General features: G+C 40.8%; 1 protein-coding gene across 6 annotated transcripts in view; it reads right to left on the reverse strand.

The window, feature by feature from the left end:
- The window catches only part of LOC124134798 (neurogenic locus notch homolog protein 3-like), a 41,574-nt gene extending 23,473 nt beyond the window's left edge, over window positions 1-18,101 (reverse strand). For 5 of the 6 annotated variants that reach the window (XM_048403762.1, XM_048403764.1, XM_048403763.1 and 2 more), the window contains exons 1-17: window positions 17,948-18,101; window positions 16,667-16,876; window positions 15,378-15,694; window positions 14,291-14,437; window positions 12,617-12,749; window positions 10,072-10,242; window positions 9,849-9,988; window positions 9,540-9,716; window positions 5,752-5,792; window positions 5,515-5,549; window positions 4,727-4,827; window positions 3,567-3,737; window positions 3,361-3,407; window positions 2,916-3,020; window positions 2,493-2,615; window positions 1,084-1,197; window positions 577-690 (exon numbers count right to left, since the gene is read on the reverse strand). In XM_048403762.1, the coding sequence (XP_048259719.1) occupies window positions 577-690; window positions 1,084-1,197; window positions 2,493-2,615; window positions 2,916-3,020; window positions 3,361-3,407; window positions 3,567-3,737; window positions 4,727-4,827; window positions 5,515-5,549; window positions 5,752-5,792; window positions 9,540-9,716; window positions 9,849-9,988; window positions 10,072-10,242; window positions 12,617-12,749; window positions 14,291-14,437; window positions 15,378-15,694; window positions 16,667-16,813 (2,083 nt within the window). In that variant the 5' untranslated portion in view covers window positions 16,814-16,876; window positions 17,948-18,101. The remainder of the gene's footprint in view (window positions 1-576; window positions 691-1,083; window positions 1,198-2,492; window positions 2,616-2,915; window positions 3,021-3,360; window positions 3,408-3,566; window positions 3,738-4,726; window positions 4,828-5,514; window positions 5,550-5,751; window positions 5,793-9,539; window positions 9,717-9,848; window positions 9,989-10,071; window positions 10,243-12,616; window positions 12,750-14,290; window positions 14,438-15,377; window positions 15,695-16,666; window positions 16,877-17,947) is intronic. The other variant, XM_048403765.1, reaches the window with a different exon arrangement.
- Window positions 18,102-19,020: the final 919 nt, after the last annotated feature.

Genomic DNA, 19,020 nt, shown 5'->3' on the forward strand with positions numbered 1-19,020 from the left:
AAAAAGGAAATTTCGAGTTATTAAAATAAATTTGATATAAGCGGGAAATAAGTGATCGAGAAATAACTTGATATTTAAAAAGATATAATAGAAAAAAAACGAGAAAATAAACGAACTAACGAAAAAATACCTCGAAATTTTGAGAAAAATATTTGAAATAACGAGAAAATTCGATTTAAAAAAAATGATTATGCAAACAAACTTGCACCATTAGGCCGAAGAAAACTAATCATTAACAGTCCTGGTTACACGAAGGGTAAGAAAATCTAAAAAGGTACAAAGACATTGTCTGTTTGTTGTTTAACGCGGCACAATATTTCAGCTGTATGACGGTGGTCTGTAAATGTTCGAGTCTGGACCAGACAATCAAGTGTTTTACATCATTAGCATCGATCTACGCAAGTGACATACGATGACATGCATCAACCAAGTCACCGAGCCTGACCACTCGATCCCGTCAGTCGCCTCGACAAGCAAAGTGATTCATGAACACATGCTCATGAATATGGAAAGGGTTTTGTCGCTTTTATTACGTATGTTTCTTTAATGGTATTATATGTTGTGCACTGTTATCACCTGTTTGGCAGAGAGGGTCACCATACCCCAGTGGACATCTACACACTGCTTTACTCTGTTCCACCACGCATACTCCCTGGTTGGCGCACACATGACTGGAGCAAAGCGGGTCAGCTGGGGAAATATGAATACACAGTAAACAACAGCTCTCGTATCCACATTGACAGAAAGTGGTAAATAATAGTAAATAATGCTTTGATACCATCCCTGGTATCATCACCATTTGATGGTGATTCATAAGCACATGTTCACGATATAGTCGGAATCGTATAATCGACTCTGCTTTTGGCAGATATTTCTTTCTTTAGTGGCTTCTTTTTTCTTTAAATGATACAGTACCAGATGTGTTGCAAAATCCTAAACACACTGACCGATGATATCAAATTGGCTTACAAGCAGTGCCTTGGATAGGAACATGTAGAACACAATGTAAAGGATTTTTTTTCAGCATTAACCAAACAATATAAACGTGCTATACATAGCAGGCGATTATAGAACTTAACTCACGGTTTTCACAATGTTGGCCAGAATGTCCCTTGTTGCACTGGCACTTAACATCTTCCACCAGGTCAATGCATATACCAGCTCCAGAACATGAGTCGGGTTTGCAATCATTTATATCTGTTTGAGTTTGAGAAACAAAACTTAAATGTTAAATAAACATAAGTTATTCTTGTGTACAAGTTTTCAATTAAGTTGATTCAAATTGATTCTGATTTACTTACAGTAACGGGGATACGGGTGAACTAAACGTATATATAATGCACCACAATTCACTGTCCTTCAGGCGAACCAGAAAGCTGTGTTCGTGGATTCGAACGCCAGATTCCACTGATTATGTTTCTCGGATTGTAAGCACAATGCCTGTGTTCTTGGACTGCACTCTAAGACCTAAGACTTATATATACGCTATTTCATACGCCACAGTGCTACACAGGTATGGTCTGGCGACAATCACGTACACTATATGTTACAATAAAACATATTCTTGTATCATTGCTGAAGGAGAGTCTAATAGTTTCAATCAAACACGTGTATCCGGCATTGTCTAAAAGTCGGGCCGGGCCAAAGTGTTACTGGCTAATTACTTCATAATCGGCGATCATACCTACATATAGTTGATCCAACATACACACATGACATTAATGAACAATCACCAAACGAAAAAGTGCACCATAAATAAGTAATTCGGAGTAAATCGCTTGAAAAATCGATAGAGTAATCACTAAACTCCAAACAGGACACACCAACCTAAATAGCCACCTCAAAAAAATTAAAAAACACGCAACAGGAAACTGCCCACACTGCAAACACCTAGACACCCCAGAACACGCACTCATACACTGCACCCACTACCAAACACACCGAGCTCCACTACAAACAACCCTCAATATAAATAAGGCTCTTACTCTAGAAGCAATCCTAAACCCACAAAATAAAATAGAAAAATTTAAAGCCCTAGGCGTATACTTAATTAAAACAGATCGAATTAAGCGCACCTGGGTTGACAAAACTTCTCTCCCCCCTTTCGGAAATACACTAAATGGCCCGGCCGGGCCCGTGTGCGAAATACGCTAAAAGTCGGAAAGCGCACGTAAAATCTCAAATGTAAGTAAGTAAGTAAGTACTTTACATAGATGCATTTTGATTCAAACTCAATTAAATGAGCAAAACTATACGTTTCTGGACAACTGAGATCTGCATAGATGTGCACGTTTCGTTTTATTATTCTGCAATCCATTTTTAGTATTATCCCCGCTGGCCCGGCCCGGCCCGACTTTTCTTGGCCCGACTTATCGGCAATCCCCGTGTATCCATAGAAATGTGCTCACGACAGAAAAGCTGCCCCAAACGCTTACTGTATGTATTGTTGCAGAATATTTGCTAGATATAAACTTTCGAATTCTTATACTTACTTGTTTCACAGTTACTTCCAGTGAATCCCGATACGCATTGACAGTAGTAAAAATCTAGGTAGTTGATGCTGGTTAAACAGGTTGCGCCGTTTTGGCATGGGTTGCTCAGGCACTCGTCAACATCTGATGAATATTGCGCCAGTTAGAACACAAGGGATGGTGTAGATCTTATGTAATGATGCCGATACATTCTTTATGGCTATCGTGTACATGCGTACCATGACCTTAATATAAGTGCACACAATTACATATAAAATACATTTGATAAGCACTGAATAAAAACATCATCTTGGAAACTTTGCATTGACGATATATAATGCGAAAAATTTAAAAGACAATATTTATATCAAACCATTTTAATGAGAGGATGGTGGTGGTATATTGCTGAGCGGAAATTAATTGTAACAAGTTATTAATAATTACCTATATCACAAAACTCGCCAGTGTATCCGGGTTTGCAAATACATTTGAAGGTTGAGCCGTTGCTTTCACATGCGCCGGGCGTGCATGGATCTGACTTGCAGGGATCTACAAAAAGGTAAGTTAATTAAACCTCCCACAGATGACATATGAATGCTACTATTCAATGCAGTTCATATGGCATAGCGTTTTATACCCTACTTTTTTGTTAACAATTGTACATGATGACAAGTTACAAATAACAGAAGTTTTTATTATGTTACATAAACACATTTTCCTTCAAACATAGAATATACAGACGTTTTATTATTGTCATAACACTGTCGTCACAGTGCTTCTGAATCAAATAACCAAAATATATGATAAAGAATTCAGATTTTGTCGCTGTTAAAACCTCCCTAAATACAGTGAGATCAGTATCATCAGAGTAATATCAACATAAACTGACCATCAATTTCCATAGTGACCCCAAGGCATTTCCTCTCAGACGTTGTCCTGTAAAGTATTTATATTTTGTTTGTATATAATGGAATGTAAATATTGTATTCTCTAGCGTACACCATAAACGTGAATAACATTTGTAGATACCAATGACTCGAGATAACAAATATAGTGCTTTCTATAAGTGTTAAATAGATTTATGGTTCTCCTTACCCTTGGTCGTCATACGCCTGGAAACATATTCTTTGTCCGCCAACCTGATCAGATGTTATTGTTACATCAGTCTCAAACATTTCTTGTATATTCTTGGTCACTTTGACAGGTGACGAAATTTGCGTATTCTTGAGAGTCGAAGTTAAATATTTCACAGATTGTATTCGTCCTCTGCAAAGTACAAAGTTTTATACCATGAACTATTAAGATTAGTCTCTATATATGACATTCGGTATTTGATTAGATGTGTTTTGACTAACACTCGCCTGACATAGAAATCCTTCTGACTACTGAAAATCCGGATAATGTGTATATGATACTATTAGTGTAACGCTTAAGTCTATTTTTCATGGCATTATCATTTGCAGAAGGACCGCCCCCGTATTCTAGTGGTAGACCCTCCGCCCGATCTCAGGACGCGTCACACCAAAAGAGGTTAAAAGACTTGTTGTTACGCTTCCTGGCACTTAAGAGGCTAAAATAAGTCGGTTTGGAGTGAGTATAATGAGTGGGGTATTCATGTTAAACTTCGGCATGGTATCTCAGTGGGCTAGCACTATAAAATCGCATTAGTCAATACTAGTACAGGCAGTCAGATACACACGCACACGTTCATGCACGTCGCATAATGATTGCAATAATCTTAAACGAGACGTTAGTATTCAAATTATAATGGCGTCGTATATGGCAACGTGATTGATAGACAACGTCGTCAGGTAAAATGAGGGCACCATTAAATCACAGTGTGTAAAATCTAAAAGTAAACAAATTCAGCCAAGGCGTGTAACAAGAAATCCCACTTCCAGTAAGGTACGTGTAAACGTGCATACGATTGGACCTCATACACCGTCGCAATGGTTAATGCTACTTCAGATACAGGCAAGATTCCAATGATATCATTAAAAGGTGTCTTCGGAAGGCCTGTTGTGCGTTATCAACATATCCATTTCTTGATAGTAAAACACTTATAATTGTTTCGAAAACAGTTTCTGTTCCGGACCTGAGAGGTCATATATGACTTGAAACATATTATGTATTGAGAGACTTCATAGTTTGGTTTTAGAATATATATACGTTACAAACTACATTTACAAGAGAAATTGATTGTTTGCGTTATATTATCCGCATATTTTTTACCTTTATCAAAGCAATCATCTTACCCAGCGCGTCTAGTTGTAGAGTAAATAGGGAAGGAACATGTTGAATTCGGTAGGCACCGTATTACAATATCAGTGGGGAATAATGTAAAGAAGGGTCGAGTCTGAAAAGAAAGAAAAAGACATTTCTACAATCACTGGGCACATCATGTCCACAATATGACGTTTCATAGGTTCACAGCAATTCTACCACAAATTATTGTACATCTACCATGCTAAAAATATTATTTTCATTGGGCACATCTAGAAAGAAACATCTCATTGCACAGAAAACATCTGATATGCGCACGTCTTTGCACGGCAGCAAATTGGATCTACGTCCTGTTTTAGGCATTGTAAACAATGGTGTATAGTTATTGATATATCAATAGTGCATCAATACATCTCTTGATTTGTTTAGCATAGTTTTCAGAGTATACTTGAGTTGCATTCCTTAGGAGTGCCCGAAGCACCAAAGAGGTAAAATTCTATGATCTGCATCACTTCGGACTTTCTGACAGGCCTTGATACAACTGAAACACTGTTCAAATCGGCGTTGAACCCAACTCCCTCCTCATGAATATCATATTGTCGGGCCCTTCGGCACATAATATGAATTAGAGTGAGTGAGTGAGTGAGTGTGGTTTTGCGTCGCTTTTAGCAATATTCCAGCAATATAACTAAAAATGGGCTTCACCAATGTCGCGAATCGAATCCGGGCCTTCAGTGTGACGAGCGAACGCTTCAACCACAAGGCTACCCGACCGCCCGAAAATGAACTAGAACTATTTAATGGGACTCTATATACTTACCAACGTACCAACATCAGGAGTTGTGAAGTTAAGGTCTATACGAAACAGAGAAACATTATATCTGAATACAAACGTGAACACAGATGCACGATAGTTAATATTAGACTGAGACATTATATATAAAATGGAGATTATGTTGGTCACGAAGATGTACGTGGATTTGTTAATTTATCACAACTCATCGTCTTACTGTTTCACGCTTAGAAACTTATCTACTATCTGCAGACGATATTTCACCTCTGACAATGATGTTGTAACTCCTATCTTGTCCGTCATTTCTGAAAAATATAAAGAATATGATTGCTGAATAAAAACATGTTTCTAAAAAATATATATATAGAATGCATCCACATTTGATACTTCATCGGTTATATGATACGTGTTTTTCAATCATTGGTGAATGTCAAATCTACTTCAAATCGAAGGAGCAGTTGGCCGACTTAATATCATTCGACCGGCTTATTCACTTACGTCAGAGTCTACGATTTTTTTATATAGTTTTTGCACTTTGTAGTTTAATGCCACAATCCGCAACCTGCCTTCTACATAACAGTGGCCTGTAAATAGTCGAGTCTTGACCTGACAAACCCAGGATTGGAATCGTGAGAAACCATCCACGCCGTCGGGAAGAACGACATGTAGTCAACACCCGATCCATTAAGTCAACTCCTACCTGTTATAACTCGGAATTCCCATGGGTTCTACAAACTAACTAACTAAATAAATAACATCCAAGGTAACATCTTTGTAATGTTTTCTCCTCGGGAATCGTCAATTTGAACAATGAACAATCGAGTGAGGATCCATCAAGATAAGACGCACCGGTCACAGTTCCATCCCTTACGATTGGAGCCATTCAAATTTATTCCTCTTTATAAAAGTATTTACCAACAAACTACATTTATCAAGTAATCACTGAGCGGGTCACAAATAGATCATTTTGGGTACGCAAATAAAAATAGTCTATTTGTATGGCGCATATATCCATGCATAGTGCTTGCTCAAAGCGCATAACAATAAGAAGTCATTTGGAGACAGAAAGTCCAAAGAGACAGGATTTGAGTTGTGAGCTTAAAGTAGGCAGTTCACCGCAGTCACGGAGGTGTTCCAGGCAATGGCCATTGATTATGCAAAGGAACTGATTGAAAAGGAGTAGGCCACACCCGACTGACACTCACATTGACATAATCTCCAGCACTCTGGTAAATGCATCAGGCAACATTTTTGTCACTAATGCGTCAAATTTGGGAATGTCCTCCACACGTCTACCAAAGAGCTTTTTGAAAGCTTTACTCAGTCCTTGAATGTTGTAGCCCCCTTACCAAACATCGTTTGAGCAAGAGTCGTTTGACGCTCTTTGGAATCGTCAAGTTCAAGTACCTATTTCGACGTCGACCGTCAAGAAAGTCCAAACATGGTCTCCACACGCTCGTGTGTATGATAATGGACAGGCAGAGAGAGCCTCACATAAGGTCTCAGATTCCATAATTTTGACTTATAATGATTTAAAAAAAATTTGTGTCGAAAGTTCGTCCCCTATTAATGCAGGCGTCACACTGTCCCGAAATTAACACGAGATGGCCATACGGATATTGGATTTTAAATTTCGCGCGAAGATGGCCCCGAACTTGGTCAACAACCAATCAACAAGCGAAGCAAGTACGATGCCTACAGAAGGTCACACGATGGCATCCAGAAGTACTTTGTCTTTTCTCCGTGCCCCTGGGATGACATTCTGGTTCTGGTCCTCCAAGTCCATCAGGTTGTTGTGGGTGGCTGGATATCTCAGTCTGATGAGATTGTGAAGGATCAAACAAGTTGTGATTTTTCTGCATGTCTCTGGCCTCTGGTTCATGGTCCTCAGCAAAACTTGGAACTTGTGTGCCAGAATGCCAAAGCCATTCTCCACCACACGCCTTGCTATGGAGAGTCTGTAGTTAAATATTCTCTCATGGTGCTCCATGTTTCTGATTGAATACGGGTTCATCAGGCGCTTGTCATCACCAGGTAGAGACTTCTCTTCAGGGAGATTGAATATGTTGTTCGGACTCTCCAGGCCTTCCTTTAGTTCTGACCCATTGTAGATACTGGCAGCATTGCTGGAACCATCAGAGCCGACATCAATCCATAGAAACTTATAGTCTGCGTCGACCAGGGCAATGAGGACAATGGAGGAGAAGCCCTTGTAATTTCTGTACACAGAGCCAGTATTCCAAGGACAGGTGACCGCCACATGCTTGCCATCCAGAGCACCACAGCAGTGTGGAAATTGCCATCTCTTCTCAAACTGCTCAGCAATGGCGATCCACACTTCAGTTTTAGTAGGACACTGGATAACCTCAGCAGCAAACTCGGCTTTGATGGCATCGCAGACTTCATTAATGATGAGGGAGATGGTGTTTGGAGCAACTCTGAAGTTGTAGGACAGGCTTGGATAATTGTCACCACAGGCCAAGTGTCGTAGAGTGATGGACAGCTTGAGACCAGGAGGGAGAGACTTTCTGTACCATGTGTGCTTCTTCTCTATTCTGCCTTCTACCCTTCGCAGCATCTAATCGTAGAGGCCTCTGGGAAGTCTTGTGTAGTTGTAGAAGGCCTTCTCATCTTCTGTCTTCAGCTCATTTAGTAGAGAGCTATAGTGGTCATAGCGTTCTCTTCTTTTGTCAGACAGCCATTTCCTGACCCACATAGACCTCGGTTTCCTCCTTCGCCTCGGTTTGCCCCTGCCCTGGAAAATAAAAAGCAAAACAAGATAAGTACATTGTCGAATGCTAGAAAGGCAAATAGCAAGAAGTGAGGTGATATGGGGTTTAACGTCGCGTACCAGATTATTGTACTTATATAGCGACGTGCATGTACGTGTGTGTGTTTGTGTGGTTGCTTGTACTAGTCTGGACTGATGCCGATTTATAGTGCTAGCTCGCTGAGATACCATGCCGCAGTTTAACATGAATACCCCACATGAATGCCGACCAGTCCTCGTTTGAGCCCCTTAATGCCGAGCGCCAGACAGGGAAACAACAAGTACCATATTTTAACGGCTTTTGGAATGATGCGGTCGGGGATCTAACCCAGGACCTTCCGCTTTCCGGGCGGACGCTCTACCACTAGACCACGGATTCGGTGCAAATAGCAAACAATGACAAAGTGAGATAAGACAATTTTTACCTGTAAGAGGAGGTGCTGGGCCTGTAAGAGTTGCTTATCACGTTCTCTGAGGTGCATCAAAAGAAGAAATACTGCTGCCTTCTTTTTCCTGGTTGTCACATCATCAAAGTATGCCATTCTGCAGGAACTGAATTGTGATTAATTGTGATTGAAGCTTTGGGAGTTACACACGCCTCTGCTCTGTAGAGTTGCTCAGGACTGACTGAGGAAGATGCTCTGAGGCTGGCCTTTTACATGTCCACGTTACCATGACACATGGGAAACGCTTGAGCTACTCAAATTCGGCTGTCTTCGCCGACACCCTGGTCCCATCTCGATGTCATCGTACTATAATACGATGGCTACACGACGGCATTGCGAGGGCTTCACGTAGTCGTGTTGCCTTCCTAAGACAATCGGGCAGCTTCTTGTTTCCTTCGTATTGTCTTATTGGGCGAAAAATGCCCGATGGCACCGATGATCACACGAAGTAAAGACGAAGATGACACGATTTGACAAGATGCCTTCATGATGGCCTTACGAAGGGCAAAATGGACACACGAATTCAAAACGAAAATGAACCTTCGCAAGGTCTTTCGGCAATTTTTTGGCATGACAAAGATTTTGCCACGGCTTACGAAGTTGCTGCCGGAGCCTGAGATACTCCACCGGCGGTCATACGATGGCTTAAGATGCCCTCACGAACGGCCCGATGTTTTTACGATCAGAGCCGAATTTGAACATTTCCTTAATCGTGTGTCCATCTGGTGTCAATTTCGGGACAGTGTGACGCCTGCATTACAGAGCGACATTCTGTAAAGAGAAATCTACAGTGAAATAAAAGACTAACAGAACGACTAAAGCAGAATAATTCTCACCCCAAGTTATCCGTTACCAATGCACTGAGGACAAAGGTGCCAACATCCGCTATGCCTGGACGCCATTTCACTAGTGCATATTTGATGCCATCACTTTTGCGATTTGTGTCATATTGCAGTGGTGGTATAGGAAATGATCTCCTTGGAATTGATCTCAAATTGAAGATAGAAATCTCACTGGAATAAGAAATAATCCTCTTATTAAAAACATAATCGTTCGGTTACGTCGTCAGATGACACGCGAGATCCGGAAACTAGGTTCATAAGTATAGTGCCCCTTAAAGACATAGTGAGAATCATATTACGTACCTTTTGGCCGTGTCATATGGCTTAGCATAGAGAGGTATTTCCAGTGTTGAACCAACATAAACGTAGAACACATGTTGACGACTCTTTGTGGGGTCCACAAATTCGGGCTCCTCTATGATTTTCAGAGTTTGTATCATGAACTGAAATCATGAATCAGAACAAAATGTTATGATGTCGTCCACGGTCAAATGCCTGTTAAACTAACTAACGATGAGTTGCTTACCTGAACCATTATATCACTGAGAGACTGTGTTCCAACTGGTTTAACTGGACGCCAATCCCCCTTGAGGCTTATAGGTTTGGAGTTAAAGTCACTGATCTTAACAGGTATCACACCCCATCCTTGATCAAAGAAGTGATCAGATTCATAGGCACTGATTTCTATGCTGCAGTCCTAAAAAATAAAACAGAATCCAAATACTACCATCTGAGTCTATCAAAATTCAAGATGGAAAGCCACTGCATTAGTACACTACTGAACAAACGAATATATACATCGACTTGGATTGCTTATAAAAAGAAAACGACAAAATGTACACATATACTTTGAAAAATATTTTGAAGTTAAATCATATTATCAATGTCACTGGCACTTGTGATGAATTAGCAAGAAGCGATCAAACACATCGAGGATCATAGCATGTCAATAAAGGCATCAATAGATAGCTTCCAAATGTGCCTACAGTTTATAACAACATGACCTGGTCTGATGGTCAGGATGTAGGATACAACTTTGCAACGAATTTACTCATAGTTAATGAACTTGTCCATTGACCAAAGTGTAGGCAGTCTAGGAAATGGATAAAAAAGAGAGAACAATGCCTTTGCCATTTTTTTATGTTGTTTTATTCATCTGTCATTTTAGGTTTTGGTACAAAATAATCAGTGAATGATCAATGTAAACTTCTGAATGGCAATGAGAAATATTTAAATTCACAATATTTCTTATCATTGTGTCATGGTCAGTTGAATTCACAGACATGAAAGTTATTAGAGTCAAAGTTTGCAAACTATTTTGCTAATTAAATCAAACGTCCAGTCTTTCTTCTAATCACGCGAGAGTGAGATTAAGATTAATTTGTGCTCTGAAGTTTCACACTCAGATGATAAGCCTCAGCAGTGCAAACAAGATATACAGCCTCCAGCATCTTCGCAGGATTTTGCTGATGTTAAGTAAAACATATATAATTGTATTGTTGTATCTACTCAGAATAAGGATCTTATTCATTATGATACCCCTCTATATAATGAGAACGTATATTTTGGATATACGTCTTACACTTCATGAAATTGATGATACTTTCAGTGATCTGGCATGTTCCATTATTCTAAGAGGGGAGAAAATCATATCCCATTCTGTCTACTCTACTCTCTGTAGGCAAAATGGGATGTATATGTAGGCACAATGAGGCCTAACCCATGAACATCGTGTGTGACCTCCTCCAGACACGACTGGACACGTCGCTTCACCGATGACCTAAGCCTCCTGGCATAAATGGATATGGGGTCCCACTCCTCCAATAACGCACGTTCCTGCTGCTGTACGTTGTTCAGTACGTTTGAAAGTGTTTTTATCTGTCCCCGAAGATGACTCCAGAGATGCTCTATCGGTGAGAAGTCCAGTAAGTGTGACGGCCAGGGCCACGCGGGTACGTTATTGATATCCTTGATTATTCGAGCAGTTGGGCCTGACATTGTCTTGTTTGAAAAGTTTCAGTTGTGACTGAGAAAGGGAAAGACAACTAGCTGCAGAATGACATCCGTGTTACGCTTGGCGTTCAAATGTCCACGGATGGTGAAAGAAGTGCATCCTAGAGCCAATCGTTCACCTCTCTGTCGATACATCCGTATTTGAGTTGAATTGCCCACATTGCTAACCAGTATCAATCACATCACTGCCAACGATTTGATTTTAAATATTACTTTGTATTCATGACTCAATTATATATATATATTAACTTGTTCTCGTCGCTGTATGGCTGAAATAATGCCGATGCAACGTAAAATTTTAACTCACTCGCTCAATCGCTGCCAGCGTCGCACGAAGGAGACCAGTGACGTCTATTTGCCGATGTTGACGGCTCACGGACATTCTGCTGTGGGGTTCCTTAAGTACGTAACGGTAATGACAATGTGAGTCAACTGATGTGGCGTCCTAGTCCGTCAACGCCGCCGGGAAGCGTCACCCGCAGATGTAACGTGTGCAGATGGTGGTCCTCCACTTCCTGGACTTTCTCTTATTTGCCCAGTAGTCTGGCAATGGTCAGTTCGCTGCTTCAGTCAGCTACTCATTACCGCCATTTCAAGATCATTCTATATTTCTCGGCTGATATCCTTGCCATTTTTCCTCGCGCTCATTTGAACAGTGATATATTGGGCATTCACCCTCTTGTTTTCTGTACCCTCTGTGCTTTTTCATCTCACGATATCGTAAAAACCCGTTTTGTACAAATGCTCGAAAATCGTTTTTCTCAAATGCACGACGAGGGCTTCTTACAATAAGATGATTTTGGGTGTGTTTGAGCTATCGATTTACAACTTGGATTCAGTTTCCTTCGGCAAAGGTATTAACACCTATTCACTATCTATCAATGTCTACTTTCTTTTGACCGGCATATAGAAAACATCATGATACAATTAAGTCTGGCGTCTTCCATTATTAAATAGTTCACATGATCTAAAAGGTATGCATATACTCCTTTTCTACAGAGATATTTATGTTGAAGAAAATTTACTCTGAAGTGTATCTCATGAACATATTCAGTTACCTTATTTATGATCGTGTTACGTGGTATAGGTAGACCACCAGCTGTTATGAACGTTGCTAACTGACATTGAACAAAATCCCCATCTTTGTCCATGGTGGAGAGTTTGATGACGGTTACGCTGTTCAAGAGAATTCTGGAAGACATAAACTTATAATCAGACATTTATGCGTTTCAAAACTTAAAATCAATATTTGCTTAATAATGTATCTTTCAATGAACATCAATACACAGAACATAACTCCGTTTATTGTGTTTATTCTGATATGGGTTCACGATGTGTGAGTACTTGAAGGTATGCATACATCGATGACTGGAAAGTATTATATACTCTTTAAAAAAGTAGGAAACACTCAAAAATTATTCACATTTCCAAATTGTAAGAGACGTTAGTTTCTAGTAATAGTTATATAATAATAAGGAACGAATTGGGAACACATAACGACCGGTAGTGAAGTATGACAGTAAGTGTCATGACCGCAAAAGATCTTGAAGGACGACAGGGGTAAAATTGGAAACTTCAAAGTTGATGTTTTTGGATCAGTAGTGCGTAACCCCGCCACGATTTGTCAAACATTCCCCCACAATGGTGAGGGGGGTTGTCCCACTCCTCTTGCTGCGCCTGGCTAAGTTCAGTCAACGCTGTCGGTGGCCTATCACATTGACGCACACGACTCCCTATCATGGCCCAACCATGTTCAATGGAGAAAGGTCTGGGCTCATTGCTGGACATGTTGCTGGAGGTGAGCATTGGTAATTCTTGCACGGTGAGCACGGATGTTGTCGTCCTGAAAGACAAAACGTCGCCCCACACGCCTTGCAAACGGCACAACAAAGGTTGTCAGTATATTGTCCAAAAGATAGTCCCCAGTGACCATTCCTTGCACTATATGGAGTGAGGTTCGCTCAGTCACAGTGATGCCACCCCAAAACCATGACCGCCAAATCTGCAATGATGTCTCAGGTTGACATTGGTTTGATGTTCTTTTCGACGTCGCCCGACAGGACCACACCAATCAAAGTGAATCGGGACTAATCTCCTCTGAAAACATGACACGTGACCAGCAAGAAGCTCGATTTCGCAGTGTCTTGTTTCTGATCAATCGATCCTGTACTCTTGTTGTTGACCTGGGACGCCCTGAAGGGGGTCGATCGGCAATAGTTTGGGTTTGTTGGCACCCGATCCATTGTCTGCTCATCACAGACTGAAACATTGAATGTATTGGCCACTGCACGCAGGCTTCTGCTAATTTCAAGCATGCCAATAACCCGTAGATGCTCCGCTGATGCTGTATGATAATCAGAAGATTGACAGAAATAATGGTCCACAGAAATTAATCGACCTTCCGTGAAAGTGTCAAAATCTGGAATGGCAGCCAAAGCACGTGTGTGAAGCTACTGCGTGAGGCACGTGCAAACTATAGGATGTGTTGTGGTGTTTAGTTTCACAGACAAAACGTTTTGACGTTAACACTTATCTTTGTTCTCATACTTTGTATTAACATTCCTATTACACGATCCCCTACTTTCTGAAAGAATATAGTACGAACATTGTAATATGGACCATGAGAGATTATGGGAGCAGTTTTTTTAATGCCATCGAAGGGCGCATTTCATATTTGGAAAAAGACCGATCAGTTATACTTAATGAAGCACACTATATTAGTATTGGTTTACTTGTATGTAGGCTTAAACATCGCAACAGGGCTGTTGTTCGGTTGCCCTGTATCACTGCGTTCACGTGCATCAATCTTGACTTGAAGGTGAAAATTTGTGTCGCCAGTGTAACCATAGTCAAAGTCTTTCCAGTAGTAACCGTGCATCCTGTTGATATATTAAGTTGGAACGGACACATGCATTTTTTCTATGACATTAAAACAATTTTTATCAAATACTTCAGTGTGAGTTTTCTAAAGTTGAAAAAAGTGTTATTTTCTTTGTCATGAACATAACACTTGACCAATTTACTGTAGTGAACATAACAGTTGATACTTGACTGCAGTGAACGTAACACTTTAATGGAACTATTGTCATACAAGGGTTACCTCCCCTTATATTGTTTCCCTGAATCGTAAGTGTCACGCCCGTACACAACATGATTTTTCACTCGACACATAAAAACATCCTCTCTATATCAAGATACAATCATTTTGATAACAATAAACCCATGGTGTTTAGAAAAATATTATTTCCTTCATCATACATGTATTCTGATACATTATATGGACGTATGTACATCGAATCAGCACTTGTATCCCCATACTATGGAATCCTAGAAGGGACATTGTCGAGTTGTCGCATCGTCGACCTTACAACAACAAGCAAAAAGTGTAAAAAATAACCAAACCTCGACAATGCGACATGTTGGCCATTTTTAGCATTGTCCCGTTTCCGCATTGTCCTGATTTGAATAAGAAACATTATTTAACCAAAAGGCGACAAATCATCATAAGAGGCCAGCATACAAGTGCGTGTACCAATGTTGGGAATCAAACCAAGTGCTTCGCCTTATTTATTCAGTCGAAAAAGTAAAAATTCAAATCATGGGGAACATCATCATCCGATTACATATGAATGCATGCAATATTAGCCAAATAAAGATGCAGAAAGATTTTTTCATCGGGTCGACTTTGGTCGAACAATAGATTGAGCTCTGGTGCACGTCATCTTAAAATATAGTCGTACGTTCACCTTCTGAACTACCAGACAGACGTAGTATAATATGTAATAATTTGACATCAAATAACAAGCTGATTATACTTACTCAATATCTGTATAAAGTCGTAATGGATCGACTTCGAGAATGACCTCCGCTTTTTCCTGTTCCAACCCGAGGGGCACATTTACGGCTGCTACTTCGCCAGTGAGTCTCTTGGCTACTTTGTTAGTGATCAGACTGTAAGTGACGCTTCTATTCGGGAATGCAGCCTCCGAACTCCAGTTTCCAAAATATACATCGCCATTCATGTTTAACATATGATTTCGAGTTATAACTGTGCTCCTTCCGACGTCATTGATCGAACAGTGTTCGCCACAAGGTCCTTGACCCAACGTCCACCCGGTAACAATCGTTAATTGGATCTGGAAGAGGGATATGTTTAGAAACCTGATCGTTTGATCATATTTTTCAATTTGAAGAAAACGGTCGGTCACCGTGCATGTTATGGCTAACTGATTCTTTAACCATTGACGTAGGAAGTTTCTACAAATGAAAATTAATTCAAATATCAGTCTCTTACATTCCCTTTAAAGTAAGTGAGTGAATGAGTGAGTTGGGTTTAACGTCGCTTTTAACAGTATTCCAGTTATATCACGGCGTGTCAGCTTAATGTGGGAGGAAAGCCCGAAGTGATGCAGGTCTCAGACGTTTACCACTTCGGTGAAACAAATGGGCACGGGTATGATGCTGACAAACCTAGAAACATAATCGGGGCGAACCAGGATTCGAACCCACAATCATAGGTTTCTTGCGTACCCAAGGGACGCAACTCTGCACAGCGAATCTCGGCGCCTAAGACGACTGGGCCACCCGTGACTCGGATATATGTCGTTAGTTTGTGCAATATTTTGCGGAAGGGTAATAAAAACAGACTATCAAGAATACTTTCGTGCAAATATGTATATGCGGCCTCGAGATGTACATCTCATTTATAACAACATAAAGACCGCCTCCGTGGTCTTGTGGTAGAGCGTCCGCCCGGAGAGCGGAAGGTCCAGGGTTCGATCCCGGGCCGCGTCATACAAAAAGACGTTAAAAGATTGTACTTGTTGTTACCCTGTCTGGCGCTCGGCATTAAGGGGCTAAAACAAGGACTGGTCGGCTCGGAGTCAGTATACTGTGTCTGAGTGGGGTATTCATGTTAAACTGCGGCATGGTATCTCAGTGAGCTAGCACTATAAATCGGCATCAGTCCGGACTAGTACAAGCAGCCACACACACACATACACGCGCATGCACGTCGCTATATAAGTGCAATAATCTTGGACGCGACGTTAAACCCAATTTCACCTCACCTCACTATAACAACATAAACGTGATTATAAAGCCTATACCTTATACTCTGTTGGTTTCGATGTATTGACGAACTTGAAGCTCATTGATCCTCCTGTAAAGTGTTTAGTCTGAGCATCCACACCCAACAGAGGCATCAGAATCAGGAGAAGAGACACCAAATATTCCGCCATGGCCCCCTCTATCATGATAGTTACACCGTGTGTAGACTGCAGTGTATCACATTCCTAACTTTCCATGTACCAGACCACCTGAAAGAAAATCCATCTGTTAGTTTTGGGTTAATAATTGGTCCCCGCAACCACCGCTGGTTTGAAAAAGCGAGTTAAGGCCCCCCAAAAGTTTAAAGTTCATGGTCTTTGGGTTTTCCCCCTTTTTGTTGTTGCTGACAAGTTTATTTACATACTATAGCCCATCTTCGCATTCCGAGGAAAAACGTTGTTGTCTCTGCTATTAAATTACCTCTTTTGCAGCAACTCATAAATGTACAATACAGTGATGTCTAAAATGCACTCGAAAACCAAAAAGGGCGTATAATATTACACACACACACACACACACACACACACACACACACACACACACACACACACACACACACACACACACACACACACACACACATACAGTTGTACAGACACGAGAGGCACCGTGCGAAATATCCAGTTGATACTTGGATCTGTGGAAAAACATGTTAAAATAATCCACCCTTGGTTAAAAACAAAGGTGCACGCGGGGGTTGAAAATGACACTGGTGAGTGGGCATGATGGATCGGGTTGTCAGACTCGGTGACTTGGTTGATGTGCCATCGTGCCCCGAGCGTGGGTCGTTGTTCATAATGTTCATCACTGGATTGTTTAGTCTGGACTTGATTATTTGCAGGCCGCCGTAATACAGCTGGAATATTGCTGAGAGCGCTGTTAAACAACAAACGCACAGACACAGATACACAGACACACAGGCACACACACCAGAAGAAAACATGCATCTGTTGGTACATATTTGTATAAATCGGCTTAGACATGGGTACTTTTGTGATGTTACATGAAGGTAATATAACCAGATTACTATTATCTGCCAACAACACAAACGTTGTACATGTAGTGTCCCATAGGAATTATGCTGTTTCTATGCTTGAAGATCTGTCCTCTTTGCTATTCTAGCATGTTAGCATATGGTGTATCGCAAAGTAAGAACATCTTGATTTACTGCAACTAAGTTTTTACATTTTTTAGAATAGGGAAGGCATAATAGTGAGTGTATAACCTACATAATATCGCAACAAAAAGAATATTATAAAATATGTCCATGATATATTCACCTTGTTCCTGATCATACGCTGGTCAACAATGATGTATAAGGGCGACGCTCTCACCAGCGGTAAATGTATGGCCCAGATCATCGATGGACAATATAAAGCACCAGATAACTCACTCCTTAACAACACAGGAATAAAGGTAATATTATTACTGTGCCTTGTCTCTGTGGGGGGCAACTTTACGCCCCTATCAGTCTAGTTGTGTAAACTTAAACCTCCTACGATGCACGCTTCATGTCTTTCAGAATTATAAACTCACTTCAGCCGATACTCAGTGACAGTCCTACTTCCAAAATTGTGGCAATACTTGGTACAATAGAAATGTAAAGAAAGATCCGATTGAACTTATTAAAGACGAAGTCATCACAGTGACAGACATCTAAAGACTTTGATAATAAATTACATCCAACGAACAACGATCGATCAGGTGTTTGCAAACATAATCGCCTCGTCACAAAGTTATTGCACGTATAGGAGGGACTACAGTAGACATGATAGCAACTGAGCCACGTGTTAAAACATCTTTATGGCTAGATATATACATATCTTCGACAGTATTCACAGTTGACTTTGAATGCGTACTACTGTTTTTATTTCCTTTAATGTGTACAACCGACCAAAACCCGGAAACTGGTGAAATGAGAGTGAAAGGGTAATAACGATAAATGTCTTAAAATAATGTCGGAGATCTGGTGTGTCCACCATACTGGGCGACACAAGCACGACACATTAATGGCATACTGTTGATAAACTTGTGCATGGTTATCCTTAATATCCTTAATATTGCACGCCATTCAGCCTGAAGAGACACCCAAGCTGGGCATTGTTGGCGGGTGCTGGGTCTTTGGCGTACACTCTCCGCCCGAGAACATCCCACAGATGCTCTATTAGGGACATGTAAGGGGACTTAGCGGGCCCGTCCAATGTCCGTATGCCTCCTCGTCAGGAATAATCGATGACGACACGAGTACGATGTGGTTTGACATTGTCATCCTGCAGTTCAAAATATCTGCCGATAATTCTAGCGAATGGCGCAAGGACAAGACGCACAATTTCGTCGACATATCGTTGGCCGT

This window comes from Haliotis rufescens, unplaced genomic scaffold (assembly GCF_023055435.1).
Source record: "Haliotis rufescens isolate VD_foot unplaced genomic scaffold, xgHalRufe1.0.p SCAF_3, whole genome shotgun sequence".
In the NCBI taxonomy this organism is placed as follows: domain Eukaryota; kingdom Metazoa; phylum Mollusca; class Gastropoda; order Lepetellida; family Haliotidae; genus Haliotis; species Haliotis rufescens.